At 42.3% G+C, this 24947-nt stretch overlaps 3 protein-coding genes across 3 annotated transcripts; all 3 read left to right on the top strand.

Annotated features, from left to right (window-relative positions):
- Nucleotides 1–1615: 1615 nt before the first annotated feature.
- On the top strand, nt 1616–9714 carry LOC138622436 (phosphoinositide 3-kinase regulatory subunit 5-like). The gene is made up of 17 exons (XM_069701241.1): nt 1616–1954; nt 2325–2425; nt 2516–2584; nt 2713–2851; nt 3915–3984; nt 4082–4259; nt 4351–4516; nt 4638–4706; nt 4825–5660; nt 6149–6274; nt 6835–6969; nt 7063–7156; nt 7365–7441; nt 7548–7641; nt 7740–7819; nt 7902–8020; nt 9064–9714. Exons 1-17 carry the CDS (start codon nt 1828–1830, stop codon nt 9209–9211), a joined length of 2628 nt encoding a protein of 875 aa, XP_069557342.1. The 5' UTR covers nt 1616–1827; the 3' UTR covers nt 9212–9714.
- Nucleotides 9715–10608: 894 nt separating this feature from the next.
- On the top strand, nt 10609–14008 carry mfsd6l (major facilitator superfamily domain containing 6-like). The gene is made up of 2 exons (XM_069701234.1): nt 10609–10716; nt 11531–14008. The coding sequence occupies exon 2, from the start codon at nt 11582–11584 to the stop codon at nt 13436–13438; it is 1857 nt and encodes a 618-aa protein (XP_069557335.1). The 5' UTR covers nt 10609–10716; nt 11531–11581; the 3' UTR covers nt 13439–14008.
- Nucleotides 14009–15146: 1138 nt separating this feature from the next.
- Nucleotides 15147–24372, top strand: LOC138622348 (bMERB domain-containing protein 1). The gene is made up of 6 exons (XM_069701070.1): nt 15147–15410; nt 17897–18017; nt 20847–20920; nt 22126–22240; nt 23034–23104; nt 23684–24372. The coding sequence occupies exons 1-6, from the start codon at nt 15332–15334 to the stop codon at nt 23800–23802; spliced, it is 579 nt and encodes a 192-aa protein (XP_069557171.1). The 5' UTR covers nt 15147–15331; the 3' UTR covers nt 23803–24372.
- The last annotated feature ends 575 nt before the right edge of the window (nt 24373–24947 follow it).

Below are 24947 nucleotides of genomic sequence, written 5' to 3'. Positions count from 1 at the left end.
GCTCTAACTGCAAAGTGTTATTCAAACTCTGCAGATTTCCTGTTCCCCTTCTTTTAAAAGATGCAGAAAGCTGATGTCAATCAGGCTCCCACGCAATGAAACATGTATTTAATTCATTACAGAGCTGCGAGTGAGTAAGTATGACCCAAAAGTCTTTATGGTTGAGTGGGTAGTTGCACATCATCCCCTCTCTTGTGTTTCCTCCACTTCAACATGAACAATAAATGGTCATTTTTCAAGCAGCCCCAGCAGAGATCAGTGTTGTTGCATTGTGACAGGTTAAGTTTGTGTGGAGGGACAAAATAGCCTGCCAACATACAATGGATTAACACCTGCTTCCTCAGTACACAATAAATGGGTTTGCTTGCTAAAGCAGGATCCTGTATGCCAGGTAGTGCTGAGCTGCTGCATATCCTTTTTGTTATTTTGATGTCCGGACACATTCAGTCATTTAGTGCTTTACAGTTTTGGAGTTTAAGCTTATTTGGTTTTTACAATGCCACAAGCGTGGCTAAATATCATCATATATTGCCCCTTAATTTTTGTTTTATGTATCCTCTATTACTGTAATTTCCAAACAGAGTGTGCATATGTGTGTTTAAGGTTGAAATGGTTATTTGTAATAATGTGCAAACACTTGAAAGAAGTGGCCAAAAGTGATGGATAAATGGCTGAATATCTTTGTTTGACTGGTGGTGTTAATGAAGGGTTAGTTCATGTGACAGGACTGTGGGAGTATATCTGGGGAAAAAAAAATTATTATCTTGTCAAAGGTGAAGTGCTCACTAACAGGTTTGACCAACTTTATGATCCAGAATCCATTTGAGAGAAATAAACCTTTTGTGTACACAAAAGAGGTCACGTGAAAAATGAGAGCAAACACAACAGTGTTGTTTGTGGGTTTTTTTTTTCTTTTTTTTTGAATTTATATTTCAACTAGTTAAGATGTTGTTTCTCCCTGTTTCATGTAAAGACATCAGTTAATATTTTAAGAAGCTTTAATTTACATTGCATGTCCCGGAAGGTCTTTTCCTGCTCGGATAGGCACAGGTGTTTTCCTCTCCACACCCCGGTTTTCCAGTTACAGTTTCCTTGTGCACATTTACATCCTGGAGGCCAAAAATAAAGAAGTAGCAGGCAGAAAAATACTCCTTATAATAATTCTCAGAGCTGTCTGATTTCACTTTAAGTAACACTGCAGTAAACCCTGTCTTAAGTTTTTGCCTATTTCATTGTGTTGTCATTGTGGTTTTAGTCACTGAACGGGTGTGCACCCTGACTACTGGTGCCATGTACTCTGTAGTAGCCAAATTCCAGAAATTCCTTGCTGTTAAAAAAAATTTAAAAAAAAATTCCAGTCTTGGTTTAAGAGGATCAAATAGGAAGTTGTCCTTTTGAAAGATTCATTTCCACTACAGCTCTGAGTCATATGAAATCCAGTGTGAGCAGCTGATTTTTAAGAATGAAAAAGCTGAAGTTGTGGTCTCTGTTTTTGACCAGCTCATCTCCGGTCTACTCATGCAGTCTGTGACTCACTGCTGTTGGTAGGAAGTGTCAGGCTGGGCTCCGCTCTGACATATTGGCTGTGCACACTTGTGTTTGCACCTCTGCGTTTTGCGAGCGAGTCTTTTATTCTGGATTGTGTTTGATTGTTTCTGGAAGGGAAGAACAATGATTATGAAGTGTTGGTGACATTAGTAACAGGAAGTTTGGACTACTAAAGAGACCCATTGGTTAACCAGAGCACAATAAAAGGCTGCAATTCTTGTTTTTATTTTGAGACTTCCTGCTGGTTTATCCTCTGTAATTGTGACCGTGGATGTTGTGATGCCCGTGCAGAAGATCATGCAGATGGTGGAGCAGAGCTCGTGCACTGAGGATCGGATCCAGCATGTCCTCGAGCGTTGTCTATGTGACCTGGGTCTCAACACTCCTGACAAACAACTCTGGAATGGTAAGGCCCAAAACTTTATTAATATACAAGTATATATTGTATATTACCATATAGATCTTAATTTAGCTAGTTTTGCAACCACACACGCAGCTAACTGACTGGGAACATATTGTCCATCTTATAGAGAAAAATGGGAATTGAAAGTGGTGACACACAGTGTGAGGGAGTATCATGTTGCTTTAGTTTTAATGAAAGAGTTTCACCCAGAAATTTGACCCCAAGAGAAAAATGGTATTATCATTTTGTTATCCAGCACCTTTTATGAAATACGCTGTGTAAATAGTGCGTTTATAGACATCGTCATCACAATGAGACCTAAAAGGAGAAATACACACCAGTTCATGTTGTGGGCTTTTATCTGTCTGATTAGCTGGCTTGTGCATAAACCGCTGGTGTTTGGAGGAACTTGTCAAGCGAGATCCACACAACTTCCTCATCCTTCTGCAGAAAATACTGAAGAAAACAAAAGAGGTGAAAAAACCGACATCATTTTCTGAAGAGCTCAATGTAATATGAGGAATGACAGCCTGTTTCAATTCACGATTTTTCTGTCTTTCGCAGGTACTGGAGCAATGTCGGTATGAGCTGGTGGTGCCCCTCACGCTCTTGTTCTCTTCAACCCTCCTCAAAGTGAGTGGGTGTCATTTATAATCAGTAGAAGAACAAGCAAGAACTCCTCTATTTTCACTTTTAGCTATTCACTGCACAGTCAGTGTTTTGTGTCCTTTATAATCAGGTTTCTTCTCCCTCTCTCTTAGACTCCCCACGTTGCTCCAGACTGCGGCGTGCTGCAGGAGGCCTACCTGCTGTTCCACAGTTTCCTGTCCTGGCCTGAGCCCTGCAGCTCTGCCTGCAAACGCCTGATCAACATCATCCAGCAGGAACTCCGAGCACCAGGTTACACTGAAGTTAATAAGTTCAGCAATTAAATCAGCTCGATGTCACGTTGATGTTTTCTTTCAAGCACCGGTGTTTGTTCCATCCAACCAACTCCAACCTCCTTACCACATGGACTTTATCACTCCTTGTATTTCATCACATGACCTCCTCAATGGGCTGGTCATACATGTTTGTAGTTTTCACAATCAGGTGAGGCAGAATATAACACTGTCACAGTGCTCTCTAGTGTATTACCACTTTGGTGGGATGCCAGCCTGTCTGTTACATTCAGGCCCTCACTAAATGAGTAGAAACATGCTGATCACGCCTTTTATCGCCAGATAAATCTCTCTGTGTTTCTCTGTATACAGAGTTTGTCAAATTAGTGTCTGATGAGACATTCCCACGCTGGCTGGATAAATGCATACTGTTTAACTTCTCGTTTAGCGCTATGCTAGCGTGAATTGCTATAAAATAATTTAATCAATCGTGTGGCCCTTCTAAACTTTCCAAATGTGATCCGACCAAATCAAATCCTGAGGGGGTGGTTTAATTTATCCACTGTTTATCTGCCATTTTACAGCCACAACAGTGGCGCCAGAGTTGGCCTCAATCAAAACAGTTTCAGTAGGGTGCTAAAAGTCATGAATAAATGTTTTAATTGTTAGCTAAGAGTAACGCATGATTAACATCACTAAAATAATAAATAAATGGTTGAAATAAATTACTGAAACTTATGAAACACTTAAAAGTGCTAAAAGTAACAAATAAGTTAGGAACCACTCAAATTGATAGATGAATATAGAAAAAAGTCATAGATGAATGGTCTTCACTAAAGAGTTAATTGTATGGAAAAAAATGTAACAACATCCACTTTTCAATAGTTGATAGTGTTAAATGACAATCAGTTGAAAAATCAGTTCATATGAACACATTTGGAAGACGACTGATGTTGATGACGCAGCCTGTGAAATAACAGGAACCACTGGTTCGCCTCTTCATGTGACCCTGTGACCAGACGGGGGCAGCGTTGACCTGCTGATACTCATAACCTGCTCCTGTCTGCCTTTTTCTGTCATAGGTATTTCATTTCAGAGACTGGTGAGGATGGAGCAGGGTATTTCCCATGAGATCCACTGCTCTAAAACCATGTGAGTAATGCAGATTTGAATGTCAGCTAATTATAAACACCATTAAAAAGGCCATAATTAAATATCATGTATATTTGCATGTGTGTGTCTTCATTAGGATGGTGCTGCTGGTGAGCCCAGATGATGACGTTCCTCTGGAGGTCCAGTCTGTTTCTGAGCAGCTGAGCACCACTCATCACTCCAGCAGAGACATCACTGTGACTCTGATCCTGCACAGCTTTCAGGCTGCTCTGGGCACCAAACATGACCTGCAGGCACTCCACACCGCCCTGCAGGTGACACACCAACACAGCGTATCACTTTATTTTAATGCAATGTTCCTCTTAATTTTTTCCCCCTAAAACAATCTTCCTCATGTTCCTCCAGAGAAAGCAGCCTGAGGAGCTGGAGCTGCTCCTGGAGGCAGTGACTGACCGCATGGAGACAGCAGCATCTGCAGCAGATCTCAGAGCAGCGAGACAGGATCTGCTGCACAGCATGGAGAGGCTCAGAGAAAGCCTTGCTGCTCCTGCTGAGGGCTGCCCAGACACTGGTGAGACAGAGAATACCATTTACACACTGGATGTAGATGGTTAAATGACTGAACTGTTGCTGTGGATTGACAATATTGTCAGATATCACTGCTTAATCTCCGTATCACCTCCTCTCATTAGGAGCTGTTGAGACTTTCATGCTGCCCTTCCCAAAATGCCACAGATGCCCGTGGGAAAGCGATAACTTCGGTAATTAGCTCAGTTTGAACAAACTTTAAACTAAACATCTATAATCTATTCATAATCCACTTTATTATCCACCTGCTGAACAGGCACCTGTTTCATTCTGCTCTTTACATTCATGCAGATATTCTGAATGATATTTTTCCAACTGATTTCGACCTGGACTCACCTCCAGACTGTTTCCTCAAAACTGGACTGGACGAGGATGTTGGTAATGACACCAGCGTGGACGAGGAAGACGAGCTGGACAGAAACAAAGAGGATCATGACTTTCAAAACCATCGCATCTCCACTGCCTCTTCGTCCTCCAGGGACTCCATGTTTTCCAGCTACTCTCTGTCCTCCAGCTGGTCTGTGCCTTCAGGCTCATCAGGTGTGGAGAGCGACTTCAGCGAGGACACGGAGGAAGGACAAGACAGCCAACCAAAACTTAGAAAGAAACCCAAAAAGAAGTCCAAATCCCTCCTCGGCATAGAGCGCTTTTCCTTGCTCTTCAAGAATCCACGCAGTCCTAACGTTTGCCGCCGAGCTCAGAGCATGGGTTACCATTGTGATGTCAGCAGAGACTGTCAAAGACCCAGCTCACAGCTCAACAACTCCAGGTCCCTCCCTAGACAGGTTCATTATCTGCACACGTCCTCTGCTCCTTCAGATCCCCTTTCCCCTCAGAAGCACATGTGCATCCGCAGGAGGCCGATCCTGAGCTGTGACGAGGGGAGCATGGCCAAGCGTCCCACCCTGGTCAAAGTGGTGGTGTTCGGAGGGGACAGAGAGGCCGGCAGGCTGGCCAGAGCGTACAGCGACCTGCAGCAGAAAGAGAGCAAATGCCCCCGACTCACCAAGATGTGCAAACTGCAGTTTTACTTTGTTCCCACTAAAAGGAGAGCTGGGAGTCCAGGAGGAGGACACACACCAACTGAGGGACAGACGGGGAGTTCAACCAAATCCATCGCCAGTGTGGTGAGAACATCTGCCAGTCACATCTCATCTCACTCAATCTTCCACCTCTAGATGTAAAAGTATACATTTATAATATGGGACCACTTTCTAAAGGCCCCTATAAATGTTAATAAAACATTCACTCATCCATTATGGATCAGTTAGAGGTCATTAATTACATCGAAGTGTGGTGTGCCAGGTAGTGAAAATCTCCTCATGACATGTTAAAGGAACAAACATGTGACATGAACACACTGATACCAATCTTATGTCTGTACATTGGATATGAGGCCACATAATTATTAACAGCTTATAATAAATAAGCAGTGCATAATTATTTGACCCCTAATAAAGTTGTGGCTGATGGCTTTTTAAAGGGTTCTCATTAGAAACTGCAGTTCTGTAATATTGCATTCTGAGACTTGCTAACAGGAGAATTAATGTAGTGACATAAAATGTTGTTTTATTAAGCTGAGGTATTAGTACCTTTTATTTTTTCATTCTGACAGGAGTCAAACAGCGTTGCACTGGAGGACAGTACGACAGATATTGCCCAGATGTTGGGCATCATGGACCCCTGGTACGAGCGGAACGTCCTCAGTCTGCTCAGCCTGTCCACTGACGTCCTCTGTCAGGTAGCCTACATGTCACACTGGCGTTCTCACAGCCTAACACAAGTCTAACACAGCCGCTGACGATGGTAGAGGAGTCATCTCAGCTGGGGCTCGGAAACAAAAACAGACATGGTTGTTTATCAGTCAAGGAATTAATGAAAAAGCAGCTTTATATGGAGTGAAGGATATTCAATTTTTAGAGTCAGGACTGAAACTAATTCTTAAAATTAGAATCTCTGCTGCTCGTTTTTTAACCACTGTAATCTGTTTAGTACGAGTCTACTATTTTTATGAAAGTGATTACTACACTTGGAGTTTAAGTGCTCATGGTTGGTGATAAAATGTCATCACTGGTGATGGATTTTCTGCATCAGACACATTCTGTATATGCGTAGGGTCTTTTACCAGCCAGCATTGCAAACAGCTTGAATTCATCTTTGCATTTACAAAAATTCTACTGAGAACTTTTGTGTTTTAGTTTGAAATTCATGTCATTTTCATTTCAAGCCTTCTTTATATTGGTTATTGTTATGTAACTGAATGCATATAATGCTTTATCACATTATAACTTCTTAACTCAGGCTGCGTCTAAGGACGAAGAAGTCTCAGTGAGCAGCAGCAGCAGCGTGGATCATCTTCCCCTGCTGGCCGACTTGGTGCTTTATTACTGCAGACACGCAGACCAGCCTGTTCTGGTGCAGCTCTACCAGGCTGAGGTCAGAGGAGCAGCACACACAGACACACACAAAGATTCAATGGCCATTAATTAATCCTCACAGACTTAAATATTGTTTCCTTCCTCTGCACAGCTGACCCTGGCAGGAGGAGAGAGGAGAAAGGAAGTGTTTATTCATTCTCTGGAGCTCGGACACACCGCTGGAACCAGAGCCGTTAAGGCCATGGGTGAGTCACACTTTGAAAGACGTACAGTTCCCAGACAGCAGCAACACCATACAGACACACACACACACACACACACACACACACACACACACACACACACACACACACACACACACACACACACACACACACACACACACACACACACACACACACACACACACACACACACACACATTCTATAATGTGTATTGTGTTCTGTTTCAAGGTCCCGCTAGCAAAAGGTTTGGAATTGATGAAGAATGGGAGGCTGTCCCTTTAACACTGAGTGTTGCCTACAACAAGGTATTATTCCAACACACTGATTTCCTGCAACACAAACAATAAGACGTATATTTAAGTTCACTGCCGGAGTTCTGTCTAAAACTGTCCTGTTTACACTGAATGGTAGGTGGCTGTTAGTGGAAGGAGTAAGTGGATCCAGACAGAAATAGTGTGCACATCGATTAATCTTCACAAAACCTGCGGGAAGCAAGACCAGCTAGGTGTGTGACACTGATTAATAAAGTCCAGCACTTTTCATCACATGAATTGAATCACGTCTTACATATGTTTTCTAAGCAAGCAAGTACTGTTTGTCCAGATTCAGCAGAGAGTCTGCAGCTGACGATGGCAGAAGTCCTGAAGAGGCAGTGCTCCAAGTCTAAAAAGGGTTACAACCAGGTAAATGATAAGTTTTACACACGGAAACTAAACTCATCCTCTTTGAAACACTCCCCTCCTCACACCTCTTCTCCCTCTGCAGCACATCTCAACAACAGAGGTTAAAGTGGACAAGGTGCAGATGAGCAGTGGAGGTGACGGGACACCTTTCACCGTGTGTCTGGATCAGGACGAAAAGACATTCATCCAAAGTGTCACCAGGTACAACGAAGCATCATGTCTGACTCCTTAAGAAAGCAAGAGAGAAAGGCAGAAATTATTACTGTAGCAGTTGAAAAAGTGCTCAGATCCTTTACTTAAGTAGAAGTATGCATGAAATTACTCCTTTACAAATAAAAGTTGTATTCAAAACCACACTTACAGAAAAGTAAAGTATAATCAGCAAAAATATGAAAGTATTCTTGAGAAAAAATGCCCCTGTGACTGATCTATGATATACGTTATACTATTTATAGAAGTTCCTATTCCAAGGTTTGGGCCTCCTCCAAGGTTTCATGTCATGGGGAGGGCTGGATACCACACAAATTGTTTTGACACTATCAAGTGTCAAAAAATGTGTTATGTGGTTCTAAATTTTGATTCACAGCCTACATCCACACAAAAATGTTTTTTTTTGTTTTTTTTCAACACATAAACTTTTGCTCTGTTCATGCAAGAGTAAATCTGATCAGCGTCAGTGAAATCACAGCATTTACCATGCAAAAGTTCTACTTGAGTGGCCTGCCCACTTAGATAAAATCACTCCGTTTCAACTTTGGTAAATCTTTCTTCAGAACACCTTCTTTCACTGTGGGCGGCGTCCATTTTTGGTGGTATTTCTACTTTTACTTCTGAATCTTGTCTTTTACCGCTGTTAGCAGTCACTAGGCAATACAAGTTTATGAAGCATATCAACAAAAGCTTATTTGTTTTGTTGTATCAGAAAAAAATGTCATTAACAGCTGTCAGTATGTTAAAAAAAAAAAATACTACCTTCTGAAATGTACTGAAGTAGAAGTTCAGTACAAAGTGACGTGAAAAGAAAATAGTCAAGTGCTTGAAATTGTACTTATGCGTTGCTTTTCAATGACTGATTTTTTTCCAAAAATGACCAAACATGGATGTACGGACACACACACACACGCACGCACGCACGCACGCACACACGCACACACACACACACACACACACACACACACACACACACACACACACACACACACACACACACACACACACTCAGTGATGCTCTGTCCTCTCTGCAGGTGTGAGGTGTCACTCTGCTGTAAACATGGGAGCGCTTTGGACTGGAGGTCCTACAAGCCGTTACCAGGCCAGGTCCAGCCTCTACATCCGTCCTACTGCTCTCTGCTCTGCCTTCCCATCACCGCTTTCTCTGCTGCATATCCATGAAACACACTTGGCAGCCCACTGCACTGAACCAAACCACGGGAGTGATATCCACCTAACACAGGGACCAAAACAACGAGGAAGCAGGATAGTGATGCTGCATAGATAGTGAACATGAAAGTAATAACATTTCTCGACCCACGTATATTTCAGTTCTGTCCTGTGTTTCAAGACAAGGTGCGATACATTGTTATTGAGGAAGAATGTCAATCAGATTGAGAGGGTTGTCTTTCTTATCACAGCAGAAGGCTCGCTGTGTTTTCAGTGACATTGGTGTTGTTGTTGAACGTTTTCACTGGGTGTCTCGGCAGAGCTAACGTGTCAGTTATAGAAATACAAAAAAAACGGACTACTTGAGTACTAATGTGTAAATTTTTGATCCATGAAAGAGTACAAACGAAATGTGTAAGATAAGTTATTTATTTTTAAGTAATGGCGATGAACGGTTGTTTCTTTTATTTTTTATTTTTTGCATGTCACAACTGAAATAAAGATCTTCAGTCAGCTCTGTTTAGTCTTTGTTCTCACTCTTCAGACAGCGAGTGTTTCTTTTTTAGCTTCCTGTTTGGAGTCGATCACAGTCTGTCTCTCTTACACAACAAATACTTCCTCCCATTATCACGGTTATTTTCCTCAGGAAGCGTCCTTTGTGAATTAAAGTGTGCTTGGCTCCAGTTTTGTCATTTCACTGCTGAGTTTTCAAAAACAAATGCAGTCAAGTCTGTTAGACTTTTGAGGAGATAAGAGCGCCAGTATGAAGTAAATATAGCAGATTTTCATTTTGTTTACGTGGTTTGCACTGGTTGGAGTCTACGGAGCTGAAAATACAAATGTCCTGACATTTTTTTAAGAGAAAAGATCATAGATGTGACAGGTAGGTTCTGTCATCTCTGAGATGTCTGATGTCACTGCAATAAACCGCCTAGTCTGGCTGGTTAAAGCTCGGTGTCTCAGTCAGAACATACAATGTGATTTATCTAGCCTACCCATCTGTCGTTATTTTTTTGGCAGACTCTCTTCCCCACCACAGAGTGCAGCCTGTACAATGATGTCGATGTTCTTTTCAAAGAGACCAGCAGTCAAAGTGTTTCCCAGAAAGGTAGCTGCACCTGGTGAAAACGCTCGAATTAGTTAATATGTTAAACACGCAGCTCACCCTGCTGCCCTTTTAAACTCTCCATGCATTTTTTTTTTCTTTGAACTCTTTTAGCTCTGTTTTGCATTTTCCAGTCAAAGCTGACCGGTTCGGTTTCATTAGTCAGCCCGCACGTTATGTCTCTCGGGTGGATCCTCTCTGCAGCGCACAGAGGCATCCACACCAGCAGGAGGCGCTGTAGTCATGGAAATGACTTTCCAGGTGTAAACCAGCTCGTGCACACCGTTCAGACTGCGACAGGTGTCCTACGCTTCAAACACCGAAGAGACAAACTAGTGGATGTAAAGTCGGAGCCAGAGGTGGAAAATGATCGGTAGAAGAGTAAAGAAAACTTTGTGCGGACAGTTAAAAGGTAAATGATTAACTTTGTCTTTTTTTTTTTTCTTTTTTTTTTATCTTACTAATTTGACGTGACGTGGACTTGTGCTCCAGATCTTGATATCCTGTAGAGGCAGGTGCCTTCTACCTGACAGGTGCTCCTGACCGTCAGGTTCCTTTATTTTATCTGCGTGTCTCGTCAAAGAAAACTACTTGTCTTTTTGATTGGACTTCACACTTTATGGAGCTAAATAGTTCAATACTTCACATCTTGGTGTCATATATGCGCTGCCTCTCTCTGCCAGTCTGCTTCACTTATCTGTCCAAATAAGTTCAAATAAAACCCAGACAGTCCGGTTATCAGTGTTACAGTGAAATAAATGAGGACCATGTCTTAAGACATTTGATCAGTGCACCACCGCGTCAAAAGATTTTAATAAGGATACACTGAATTCGATGGCCTGAAAAAAAATTTGGGAGAAAAGTGTTGAATATTTTCTGATTATACCGTCAGAAATGTGAGGTTGTGCTGCTTTTCTTTGTCATTTATCTTTGTTTACTGAATATCTTTGTCTTTTGGACTGTAAGTCAAACTAAACAAGACATTTGAAGACGTCACTTTGGGCCTCACGGAAGTTGTGACGATTTTTTTTTTTTTTTTATTTTTTTCAATTTCTTCGACATTGTCAGGGACTAACATCAGATTTATTCATTATGAAAATAACTAGCCTTAGTAGAAACCTTGCAGCCGCAAACATAACATGTCCATACTTTTCAAATCGTTTTTGAAGTAGTGTTTGAGGACGGGAAGTATTTGTATTCACCGTGTCGTTTCCTGTCTCCCTCAGTTTGAATCCAACCAGTTGCTCCATGTGACACCTATCAGGAGACTTTCAACCATGAAGAGGAACAAGCAGATCGACATCAAGCGCGCCCTCGCTCTCGCCGGCACCTTCGCCTTCCTGTGGTCCTGTGCCAAAGCGTGCCTGCTCCCCTTCCTCACCCTCTACTTCAGACATCTGGGCCTCTCTCCTGCTATGACGGGCATCATCATGGGCACCAAGCACTTCATATCCCTGGTGTGGAGCCCCGTGGCGAGCCTGCTCGCCAAACACTACAACAAGAGGCGAGTGGTGATCAATGGCTCCGTCATGTCTTCGGTGGCAGTCGCTCTGCTTCTGCTGGTCGTCCCGCCCACAGACGTGCGCACGCAGACTGGCACCTGCAACACGTCTGATCTGAGTGTCGGTCCGACCCAAAGACTGGCTGATAACCTGCTCATGAGTAGCGCAGGACCATTATCAACATCATCATCATCATCATCATCATCGTCGTCGTCATCGTCATCGTCATCGTCGTCATCCACCACCAGGACGCACCAAAAGGCTCTTGTTTCCCAGCCTGCTGTCACTTTTCCTGCCAACACACCCGCTGATACGAAATCTGCTCCTGTTATTACAAGCAAATCTTCACCTTATCCGAATGATAAAGAAGAATCTTTTCTTAAAGCCTCACCACAGAGTGCATCAGCGGGGGTCAACACTCTCAATAGTTCTGTTGTGTATCACACCACCAGCTCTTTGGCGACTCCGGTGAGGAATAAGAGGTCTGAGTTGAAGTCAGAGGAGCCTGAGGAGGAGACGAAGGAGGGCACTTTTGACTTTCTGGGCAGCCTGAAGGTGATGGACCCCCAGCACCAACTCTTCTACTTGATCCTCATCGTCGTGTCGGTGTGGGAGTGTGCGTCAGCCCCTCTGGAGTGGACGGTGGACGACGGCCTGTATGAATATTTGGACTTTGCGGATGCCTCCGACCACTACAGCAGCACCGGGGTGTGGGGTTTACTCGGAGCAGTGTGTGGCGTCGGGGCAGCGGGGTCACTGGTCAGCCAGTTGAGCTGCTCCATCGGGGCTCAGACCTCCAGGAGCGCCGTGCATTTCTACTGCTACGCCGGCCTGGCAGCTCTGGCTCTGCCTGTCGCCGCCTACCTCCCTCTGTACCTGAATAAAAAGGGAGACAGGGCCAACGGGCTCCTGAAAGCCGTGCAGCTGGTGCGCGGCTCCCCCCGCGCTCTGCTCTGCGCCCTCACCACCCTGCTGGTGGGGGCGGCGAGCTCGGCCGTGGATAACTTCCTCCTTTGGCAGATGCAGGATCACCGGAGCAGTGAGCTGCACATGGGACTGTCTCTGTCGCTCGCTCTCCTCTCACAGGCTGCCTTCCCTCTGCTGGCCGGCCGGTTGTCCAAACTCCTCAGCCCGGGGAGGGTGCTGGCGGTCGGGGCCGCGAGCCTCGGGTTGCAGTGCTTCTACTACTCCTTCCTCTGGGGAGCGTGGACCGTGCTGCCGGCGCAGGTGTTGAGCTGTTTCAGCAGCGGAGCCCTCTGGTGGGCCGTGAAGGCGCAGTGTGAGGATGTTGCCACGCAGGGGGCGGAGAGGAGCGTGAGGAGGGTCTTCAGTTCCCTCTCTCTACACCTGGGAAGTGGACTGGGGAGCTTTGCAGGAGGGTTCGTGGTGCAGAGGTTTGGGCTGACGTGGCTGTTCAGAGGAGTGGCAGTGGGTCTGATGCTGTGGTGTGTGTGCCTGCCGCTGCTCCAGTGGAAAACCCCTCACCAGCGCAGGATTAACTATTCCCGCCTTTTGACAGCAGATGCGAGTGAAGCCAGCGACACCGAGTCTGAACAGGAGAGAGACTGGCTGGATAAAGCAATGGAAGATGACCGGAGCACTGACAACTACGGAAGGAGGATAAACCACTGAAACCAAGAGAACACAAAAGGGTGCAATGAATTGTGGGGAGAAGAGATTTAATTCCACAAAACCAAATCACAGAATCATTTCTATCCCACACCAGGTTTGCAGCATCATTTCCAAACACGCCACTCTTCATCATCAAGCGGGATAATTGATTTCCCACCCTGGCTTCTAACTCATTACTTTTTCATCAGAATTAAACATCATAACGTCCCATCTGTTCTTCCATTTAATCAGTATGCAAGTGTCGGCTGCCCTGATGGATTTTGGGATTCATCTCTGGGCCTCCTGAGCTTTTGCTAATGCACATTTACATTTAAGCAGCAAACAAGGATAATGGGTGGGCAGAACAAGGAGGCATCAGGACAATTGAAACAGTAAAGCTTCTTACAAGTAGTGTAAACTTCAGACGTGTGCACAAGGCGAGGCTGAACTGGACTGTCATCCTGTTCCACCACACCCAGTTGTTTATCTTCCGGAGAATTCACCACTGACTGCTGTCTGGTATCATGTGCATGCCTCTTCTTGCACTTTAAACTGTGAACTGAAAAAACTGATTAAAGAAGCTGCCAAGTATTCTGTTATGTTTATTTAACCGCGGTAAATACATTCAGAATGACCTCCGCATGAATGAATTGAGTTGTAATTTGTGTCAGAAAATGTTTGACTAACCTGTATTTCAAAACACGCTGACCTCCTAACCGACTTCTTAAACAGCAGCGCATTGATTTCCCCATTAAACACTGTTTACAGGTGCTGGGAGTAGAAATGTGGAACAAGCTGCGTAAAGACTTTTTGTGAGAGATGCCGAGATTGAAAAGCAGCTGTTGGTGGTGCAGCAACGTGTGCAGCAACGTATTCCACCCTCACATGCTGTTTACCAGCAACAGCTGCTGCTTGAAAGTGGAAGGCCACTGTCACCGTTCCTTCATTAATTAAAAGTAATTTCATATTCGGATTTTGACTCTGATATCACAGCTCTTGTTAGCCCAGCTACTGTAGCCAGTACCTCGGCACTGCTGACATATTTTCCCAGTGCGTATTCTGAATTCATATAAATCGAGTAAATATAAATAATATAAACATTGACCCAATGGATAGTTTTTGAATTGAAGTAATTCAAATAAAATGACCATTTCTAATGATTTGGGGACCTCTGCTGGTGTTATTGGGGAACAACAGTAAAGAGTCAAAATAAGGCGACACAGAGGGGTTTTTGTGGCTTCATCCTGATTACAGAATACCTACAGCCTAGTATCCAGTGTTCAAATTCTACTTGAATATAATTAAGTGTGTCTTCCTCTGTTTAAAACTACAGTCAGTATGTTTGAGCTGCAGTTTCCCTCACCAGATATACTTTTTTTGTTGTTTTTTACCAGTCATGAGCTTGAATTGACTGTTTGGCCAGTTAACAACATCCTCATTATTTCTGTTCCCCACAGAAAGGAAACACTGTATGTTTATATATTTTAACAAAGCATTTTAGAGTACATGAATACTTTCTTCATTATTGGTATGATTTTTGTTTTAAGCAAAGGTAGATATGTGCCACATCATATCAGCCACCTAACTGGCCCAGAAGTGGTCCAGAAGGGTTTTTTTTGTGTACTTCTCACTGTCCTCCTTGTCACAGTATGTGTTTCTGCCGGTAGGTGGCGTCTCAGACCTCATATAATTGTCGATGAGCTCCTCCGCGCTGAGAAATCCACCTCTGGAGGACCGGATGGATTCAGCATCAGCTGGCAGCTCTGTTCTTATTTCCCCCCCACACGTTCCGGCGATGCTGCATGGACTCGGTGTTAACCTTTTAAAATTCATTTTCAGGCTGCACAAGTGCCTCCTTTGAATTTCTTCCAGCAGAGTGTCGGAACAGAGAAGCATTTTTTTTTTTTGAAGAATATGGAAAAAGAGGGGAAATCCTGTCAGCATTACGGCGCGCTGGAAAAGACGCAGGTGGATGAAGCGACGGAGAAATCAAGTGAGTTTTAAGAGTCATGTAGTGCTCGTGTTTTGTGTTTGAATTTGACTGGATGCAACAGTGTAATTGCCTGAAATAATGAGCGACTGAAGAAGACTTTCAGTTGAGAATTTAAGCTTCAGGTTCCTGCAGATCCTCACTGAGCACCGTGTCAAAGTTGTGTTAGCAGGGACGTAGATATGAGCACCCGGGTTGGTCTTGTCAACTCCAGTAGCTATATTATCATATTGTGGAGGTGACGGTTTTCCTACAATAAATGTATTTATTTAAGAAATGATTTTAAAATGAAGTCAATTATTTATTTAAAGACAATAGTCTTTCTTTCTTTTCTTTTCTTTTTTTTTTTTTTTTTTTTTTTAAAGATTTTTATTACATTTCATTTATTTTGTATTTAATGCCTTAATATAGTTCAATTTAAATACACTGAAACAAATTCAGAAATAATGATAATGCAACTTGGTCCACAATCTGATGCCATGCCCAACATGTTTCCTGACAATAACTGTAGTTAGATGCAAATTGTAGGGAAAATGTTGTGTTCAGTTGGTCTATTTATTCATTTATCCATTTTCTGCTACTTATATGGGATCAGGTTGCCTTGGAGCAAATTAACCCAGACGTCCCTTTCCCAAGCTCCTCCTGAAGTGTTCCCAGACCACTTCAGTTAAACAATCTCTCCCGTGTATTGTGGGTCTACCCCGGGCTGTCCTACCAGTTGGACATGCCGGGAAAACGTCCAGTGGAGGGTGCCCAGGAGGCATCCTGATGGCCCAACCACCCCAACTGGCTCCTTTCAACCCATAACACATGGTTGACTTTATACTTAAATATTTCCGTAGTCTATCAAAATGACATGCAAGTATTTAAGAAGTGAGAAGAATACAGAACCTGTTTTGTATAATCACATAAACCTGCTATATAACAAGTCTAATTAAAATGAACAGTGTGAAATTTAAAGCCAAGACCAGTTTTGATAGATTGCTTGGAGCCTGTCAGAGCTAAATAATGAAAAAAAAAAAAAAAAAAAAACAAGCGCAAGCCTTTTTAGCACCAAAACATCAAATCACCTGCTCATAATTAAAAAGTGTGTGCATGTCATTGTGTGTTATCACGTGGAGGTGAACATATTGGTGGAATCAGCAGATGTACGTGAGGAGTTTGAGGGGCTGTGTGTATGTGCATCCCAGTCATTCAGGGTGAGCCTAATGTCTTTCCACACTAGTACAGGTAATTAAAAGCCAATCCGGGCTCTGCTGGATGACTCATCGCTGGTGGTGAGGAGTAGGAGGCTGCAGGAGGGAGGGAAGTGCAGTTATTCAGGGACACTGGAAGAAGTATGTGGTGGTTCGGGGGGGGGGGTCATATCAGGATGTCAAATCAGATCCAGGATAGTTTTAATGTATGGAGATTAACAGCGTTGCAGGTTTAATTGTCCATCCATCTGTTATCTATACCTACTTTCTCCTGTCCAGGATTATTTTTGTCATTTATACCTGTATAGAGGAAGCCAGGATACTTCAAAGCACATTTGTCACTTTAAGTGAGTTTCACCCATGACTTGGCTACAATTCAATACTATGCCTTTCTTATGCTAACAGAAGTCGTGACATGACAAAAAGCACACTTTCAGTAGTTTAACATTTTGTATGCCAGCAGCCGTATGTATGCTGTTTTAGCTTAGCATAAACACTGGAAACACAGAGAAACAATTAGCCTGTCCAAAGGTATATAAAACAAATGACAAAATACATGTGAACCAGAAAGCTTTACTGTAAGTGCTGGTAGAATTTGTTTTAATCTTTAAACAGACCCAGGCAGTTTTTTTTTCTTGTTTCCAGTCTGCATGCTAATCTAAGATAACTGGCTGCTTCATGTTTAACGAAAATACATGACGGCGGTAAAATAAGCCTATTTTAAAAATCTTGATGCTGCAATAATTCTGTTACAATGCATGTATATTTTATACAGTTTTTTTCTGACGGGCTCTGAAAACTGAGATGGTCTTTGTCGCCACATTTAGAGCAGTTCAATGGCTTGTGACCACTAAGTGTTCAGAGTCCTTCTGGATGCTGCTGCTGAAAGAACCGAGAAATTCTGCCATGTCGTTACAGTAAAAGCAAGTTCAACTGATGACGTGAATGAGGGCTCGGTTCCTTTAAGTGTCCCAGTAATGCCAGTGAGCTGGCAAACAACAACCTGGATCACCTGAAAAGAATGTACTCATTAGTAAGGCCGTTGGTTACACCTGTGCTTTTCCTAACAATAAACAATAAAATGTCTACTATTATGCACTTTGTTATAGACAAAGACCATGTTTAACCTGGTAACTTCCTTCCGCACATGATGTTAGCCATTTTTTTTTTTGTAAAAACTGCTCACTCTTCTCTTTGCTCTGCTGATTGAAACTGTAATTTGGTTTGCAGAAGATACTTGAATTTGATGTTTTAGACCCAAATAAACATGTTTTGGTGTTGTCTGTCTTTCAGCAGAAGACACTGTCTCCATGGCTGACTCCACCATTACTCTCGAGGACATTGAAGGCGAGCTGTTCAGAATTGAGCGGATACAAGACATCCTGGTACGGAGAGAATCGGAGCTCAGATACATGTAAGATCTGCTTCTTCAATCGGACTATTCATGTCAGCTACTTTTACACACATTTCAAACATAGAAACAAACAGCTCTATTCGCAGTCTTATCCCCACAGACCACAATTGATGTTTTTTTGGTGTTGTTGTTTTTTAATGATTCATGATTCTCCAGATCGGGCTCTGTTGGAGGGGAGGGCATTCATGACATGACACCCCAGAGGATAATAGTGGATATGCTTCTGTTAAGTCATCTGATGTTCTAACTGTTCTGCTACCACACACACAGTCAAACTGTACAACACAAAAGATACTAGCAGCCCTCAGGAGAAAGAGATGATGCACCACAACTGTCAGCCCCCGACAGTGGGAGCAGCCATGTGCATGACAGAAAAAAAAGTGACGAAAACAGCCGTGCTATTGAAGGTCTTAGGAGACTACCAGCACACAGACACACACAGTTTTTAAAGCTTTTGAAATATGCCCTTTCTCTCTCATCCTGACTTTTCATTATTTCACTCTTTTCTGTGGAGACCTCCTCATTATTTTGACACATGATGACGGAGGTGGCGGAGTGTGAGCTAGAGGCCAGCACTGCATAACGTGGACACACAATGTATCAGAGAAACTGACAATAGCTGTTTTTGTTCAGGGTTTTGTTTTTGCCAGTCTGATAAGTGTTGTGGTTCATTGAAAAGCAATGCACAATCCCACTACTAATAATTGATCATTTCTGTCTCCACGGGTGTGCATATGTTCACCTGCATTACATCAAACTGCAACAAAATAGATATTGTAGTTTCTCTCAAATGTATTAAATAGATTGCTTTCTTGTCTGCAGAATGCAAACAGCAGAAAACACGCTCCATCCAAACATAATAAATCCCACCTGTCAGCACCTGTAAAGCTCATAAACATGATATATCTGGTTTATTCCCAAGCTTTTCAGACCATGTGCCACTATGTACCAAACCCAATTTTCCAAGTATAACTTGCCATGAATTAAAATGTAATGAGGTAGCCATGCAAATGCTTTAGAAAGGTTTATTAACAACAATGTAAGACTACTTTCAGAATCAAAGAAACAACTCTGCTAGAAGTGACGCCACTTGGCGGCTCAAATGCCAACTCCAACTCTTCAGCATGAAAGGGTTTGTTCTGGCCTGTCTGGTGCAGAATTGTCACTGTCCTCTCGACTGTTTTTTTTTGGACCTTGTAGCCATTACAAAATCCCACTCATCTTGCTTTCTAAGATTAAAGACTCGGGAGTCTTAATTTGACTCCATACAACTAATATTGGCGTTATGTCAGGCGTGCCCTGCATTACCACGCGTACCACCGTTTGGGAATCACTGGTTTAAACCATCCGGATATCATCTGATTGCAATCAGTTTTGGTTTTCATCGGCTACATTTAAATCTTCGGCCGGTCTTCGACGGTGGAACAAAAAGTTCAGACTTCAGACAGTGTCTGTTGAGCATGAACGGTGTGCAGCAGCGTGATGCGCAATGAGCCCGGAGAGGTGTTTTGAGAAAAAGCCACATCGAGTCAGGAGCGTGGGTTATCTTTGACATTCGTGGGGTTGTTACACTGTGAAGGGTCAGACTGTCAACACTGAGTTCTACTGTGACGTCCCAAGTCTGAAAGGGAAAACATTCAGTACACGTCACGGTGCTCCGCTTCGTTCACATCTCACATTTATACCAGAACCTGATAGCTGCCAAAAATAGTAGATGATGACTATTTTTTTTAAGCCACCTATCCATCTACAGTAGAAAGAAGGTAAAAGTCTTATTCAGGGCTCCGATTCTATCTAGCTTGTATGTTTGTTAATGTTTGAAGAAAAAAAAAAAAAAAAGGTGGTTGAGAGTAAATGTGGTATTTGTAACCTTCAGAGCCAGCCTGTTTCCTGTCGTTGTTTTTGGTCTTTATGCTAAGCTAACCAGCTGCTAACTTCAGCTTTATTCTCACGGTGCAGACACGTGTGAAATCAATTTCCTCATCCAATTAAGAAAATAAGCGTATTTCCAACATGTCAAACAATCCGTTGAAGAGAACTGTAATTATACAGCATGTTTGGATTCATATATATGTCTTCCAAGAATCATTCATGTATGTTTTCACTACCGACGTCCTGCTAGGTGGCTGACGTCGTTCCATCCTTTGGTTGTCTGTGACATTTAGACAGACCAGAAAAAAAATATGTGAGTAAACACTCCTGTCTGAGCCGACATGAGTCACCCTGAAATATATACAGCTGAAGTACAACCTATTTTACTTAACCAGCAGCTCAGAATGTATCTATTACACTCATTTCCCTCTTCATACCATCAGTTATATGTTTTGGCAACACACACACACACACACACACACACACACACACACACACACACACACACACACACACACACACACACACACACACACACACACGGACAGAGCACTGGCGGAACCGACTCCTGATGTTTTGAAATCACCATCAGAGTCCGAGGGTGAAATGAGATCTGATACTGTCAGGTGTGATTTATTCACAGAGGGCAGCGTGGCGGTGTTATTTCAACTAATAAACTCACAGACCTCACTTTAATCTGAGCCTAAAATTGGAGCGTCTGTCTGTTTGATATGCTCATCTAATTTCACACTGACGATTGTGTGCAAAGTTTGGAGGGAAATTGTTTTGCTCCCATGATGCAAAATCCATTCTGTTTATGGATCTGCATGAGGGGAAAACTAGAGTCAGTCAAAAAATATTTGGAGTTCTAGTTTAATTATAATTTGCACTGGCCTCAGCTGGTTTGCTGCAGATGTCTATTAAAATGTTTTCCCCATTTGTTTGTTTACCTCTCAGGATGGATGACATCCAGCTCTGCAAAGAAATCACAAGGCTGAAGCAGGAGCTGCAGAAACTTGTCTCAATCCCGGGTAAATTAACAGCAGTCTCTGCCTCTCCCTGCGGTGTTTGTCACGTTGTATTTAACCTGCAGACATTCTTCTGAGAATGGCCTCCATCCTGTTTTAGTTTGCTGTGTTGTGATTTGAAAAGATACGAGCTGACTGAAGCCATGCAGTGTGTCCTTCCAACCAGCAATTACCTCTTCCTGGAGGGAGTCAAACATCTCCAGAATGAGCCTGTTGTGAATAAAAAACCAAGACTTTTTGAAAGGAAACATTTCAGGTCAATGGACTTCATACATCTTTGTGAAAATATTCAGACCAACACTCACATTCCTCTGTTCATTAAGTTTAGAAAGCAGCCCTAGTACAGAAAAAGGTTGCTCTGGCAACTGAAAACTTAAGTAGCTCAAGTTACCCAAATTATTTGGTAGCCTTCAAAATTCTCTGAATATCTTGTAGAATTGAATAATGTAAGGGGTCTAGAGATGATGTCAGTCAGTCCACCACTTTAGTCCAGACTGAAATAGCTTAACAGCTGTTGGACTGTCAGAGGATTTTGGACGAACATTATGGTCATCAGAGGGTGAATCGTGGTGACTTTGGTGATCCTTGATGACTTTTCATCAAGCCAGATTGTGATATGTTTAGACCACTATTGGATGAATAGTGAATTGTCATGAAATGTGGTAGATATTCATGGTGCCGTGAGCATCAAGCCAAGTAAATTTGCTGATCCCCTGAAGTTTCCTCTTTCCTCCATTTCTGGTTTTCAGTGAAATGTACCGACAACTGTTGGATATTATTGTAACATTTTTGGTGGACATTCATGGTCCCTCAGAGAATGAAACCCATGACTTTTAAACTTTTATGTAGTGCTATCAGGTCAAAAGTATTCAATTTGTTCAATACTTTGGTACTTAGGCTGCACTTAGTGCTATATTTTGTTCTTAGAGCTAATTCATTATGTACGTATGTTAGCATTAAACTAAGATGACAGACAGGTAAACATTATATTTTTCTAACATCAGTGTCAGTGACTGGTAAAAATGGGAAATATTTCAGTTAACAGTAAAGTTGGTTTCTTCATTTATGAACATTATTCTGAAAACCTTCCATAAGAAGCCACAGAAACTATATTGTAGCTAATAACTGGAGTGAACTGTACAGTCTCAAACTAATTTATGATTTTAACAGTCACTGACGGCTGACTTGTCCCTGTGACTGTTGAACAGACAAAGACAAGTCCAAAGAGGACAAGGAGAGGGAAGAGGAGCTGCTGCAGCAGATCAACAAGCTGGTGGAGACCAGAGACTTTCTCGTGGATGATGTGGAGTTTGAAAGGCTGAGGTGAGGCAAAACAACCATAAGGACCATTATTGTGTGAAGATCTTCTCACGCACAGGCAAACCAGACATTCAGTGCTGTCTGTTTGAAGATAATGGCTTTCAGAGAGCAAATATATTTTCTTTGAGGCAAAGGTGTACCTTTCTAAAAGTCTAGATCTTTTGAATCGTTATTTAACTTGAAACATTTAACTTTTAGCATATTTATGAGTTTATGATAAGGTTCTCATCAATTACTTGAGTGGTGGACAATGTGATCCTGTGATGTTTACATTGATGAAAGGCCCTCACACAGTCCCTACTGTCTGTCTTAAACTCTTATTTACTTATTTGCTCCGTCTTGGACTACTGATCCAATGAGTTTTTAAAACGCTCTCGTAGGACCTTAATAACTCTGGTCTTATAAAGCCTTGGTCTCTTTTCATTCTTGACATTCCGTATAGTTACCCCTGAATAATAATATAAAGTCCACCATCACTCATCTTATTTGTTTGTGGTGCTAGATTAGCTGTCATTGGAGATAAGCAGGCGGTTGTCTTTGTGAAGAAATATCTTTCAGTGACATTTTGATTGTTCACAGAAAGATTGCAGGGATGTGAGAGGCAATCTCCGTTCATTATTTAACGTGGATGTGAGAATGGAAATGAAGATAGAATCCACATTTACAGTGCATTAAAATTCTCTCCTGGAGATTTCTCTTGTCAGGCAGCCTGCAGCCTGGGTTTCTTTCAAAGACACAAAATCTTCACTGCTACTTCACAGATAAAAAAAAAACAAGGAAATATTCTCCTCCACAGGGAAAGAGAGGAGGACAGAGAAATGGCTGCATTCTTACAGTCCAAATTTCCCAAAGCGTTGGCCGCAAAAGGTGAGTCTAACTGGAAAGCTGCCATTTAAAGCTTTCAATTAAAAAGATGTCGGGGGCTGCAGCTGTCTTTGCTGCCATCATTTATACCTACTCATGACATTGTGTCTAAGAGGATGAAGGTAGTCAGGTAGCACAGTTGTAGCTCTGTTAGCTACTTGAATTACTAAAGGTAGATACAGCAACGACCTAATACTGAAACAAGACTACGTTAAAGCCTAGTACATGCTTGAGGGCTTTTATTTTGAAATGAGGAATTTTAATTTGAAATTGATACAGGAAGTCGCAGCGTTCGAAACATAAATGTGTAATGTGGGTTATGTACCACACTGTTTCTTTGTTGGGACCAGTTGCCAGGCAGGTGGATTTCCTGACATTTGGACAGAGCTAGGCTCATTTTTTTTTCCGTCTTTATACTAAGCTAAGCTAACCATCTGCCAGATGTGCCTGCATAATTACTATACAGATAAAAAAGAAAATCAGAATTACTGAAAATATCCAACTTGCCATGAAGCTGTAGATGAGTGTGAACATGCCGTGGTGAATACGTGTTTCCTGTCACCTCTTATCCTTTTCACTCAGGTGCTTTGCAAGATCAGAAAGTGGCCTCCAAATCCCAGCAGACATCATCGCCATTCATCACTAAAACTGGACTTACACTACTGAAAGACTGCTGCGGCTTCACCTGCTCCATCATGTAACACACCGCCCAGAGGAAAACCTGCGGTTTCTACCTGCAAACGTGCGTGTCTTTGTGTACACATATGAGTCTCAGTGCTTTCATGTATCTATTGTGTATCTGGCCTTTCAAGAAGAATTATGTGCATTAATATGAGTATAATGTAAGGGACATGTAATACAATACGTGATGTGATTTGCTGGTGTGAAGTACAGGGTTTATAGGTTTTGCAGCAGGGAGGCTTATGGATACTAATGATTCCTGCCCAATTTAGGTCATTAAATATTATTATGGCTGCTCCAGCACTGCAATTATCTATTTGTGATGTATTAGACACTGCAAGTGTAGCTGCCCCTCAGGGAACAAACTACACTTGCCAGTCTCCCTTTGCCATTTTCTTTAGTAGCTGAATGACATAATGACACCATCTGGACTTTAACTGATCATTATTTAGATTATTGGCTAATATTTGATTTTTTTTACATTATTATGCCTTACAGTTAAATATGTCCTTATTCCAGGTAGTATAATTTAGTATAATTATTACAGTAGCATCTTGGCAATGTTGTTATAATAAAGACTTTTAATGCTTTTCTTTTGTCATAGTAGTCAATATTTTGTCTTTAGATGCGTAGGTTACTAGAACTTACAGTTCACTCTTCTCCTCTTTTAATTGGGTCCAAATGAGGTCATCGCACACTGATGTCTTTCCTTTTACACGTTTCTTCACCACACGGTCACTTGAACTGGGAAGATCACTGAAGTGCTGAAGTGATCTGGGTCGATAGTTGGAGTAAACCTTCTGCTCAAGTCCTCAAGTGTGGTCTGACATGCTCCTGTGATAAGAAATGCTATGAGAATTTAGTAATAGAAGTTGTCTTTATCATGGACGTCATGATTCCAACTGAACACGACTGTAAAAATTATGGAAAATTATCAACACTATCAGCTATCGTGAGAAGGTTTATTAAACAAACAACTAATAATGGATTTTCAGTCTAATTAGTTTTGCTATGAATCTTAACACATATCTTCCTCTCCCAACCCTGCTACATACACACCACTTAGAGACATCTGGTTGTTATGAGGAAAGTGCCACGCTGACAAACTCAGCATAAACATGGCAGGAGTCTGAGACTTAAGTTCCGAACACTGATAATGTCAAAC

This window comes from Brachyistius frenatus, unplaced genomic scaffold (assembly GCF_029030835.1).
Source record: "Brachyistius frenatus isolate BFR_SWC_R1_liver_20210118 unplaced genomic scaffold, ASM2903083v1 Contig_36, whole genome shotgun sequence".
NCBI lineage: Eukaryota > Metazoa > Chordata > Actinopteri > Embiotocidae > Brachyistius > Brachyistius frenatus.
This window is presented reverse-complemented; position numbering and strand designations above follow the sequence as displayed.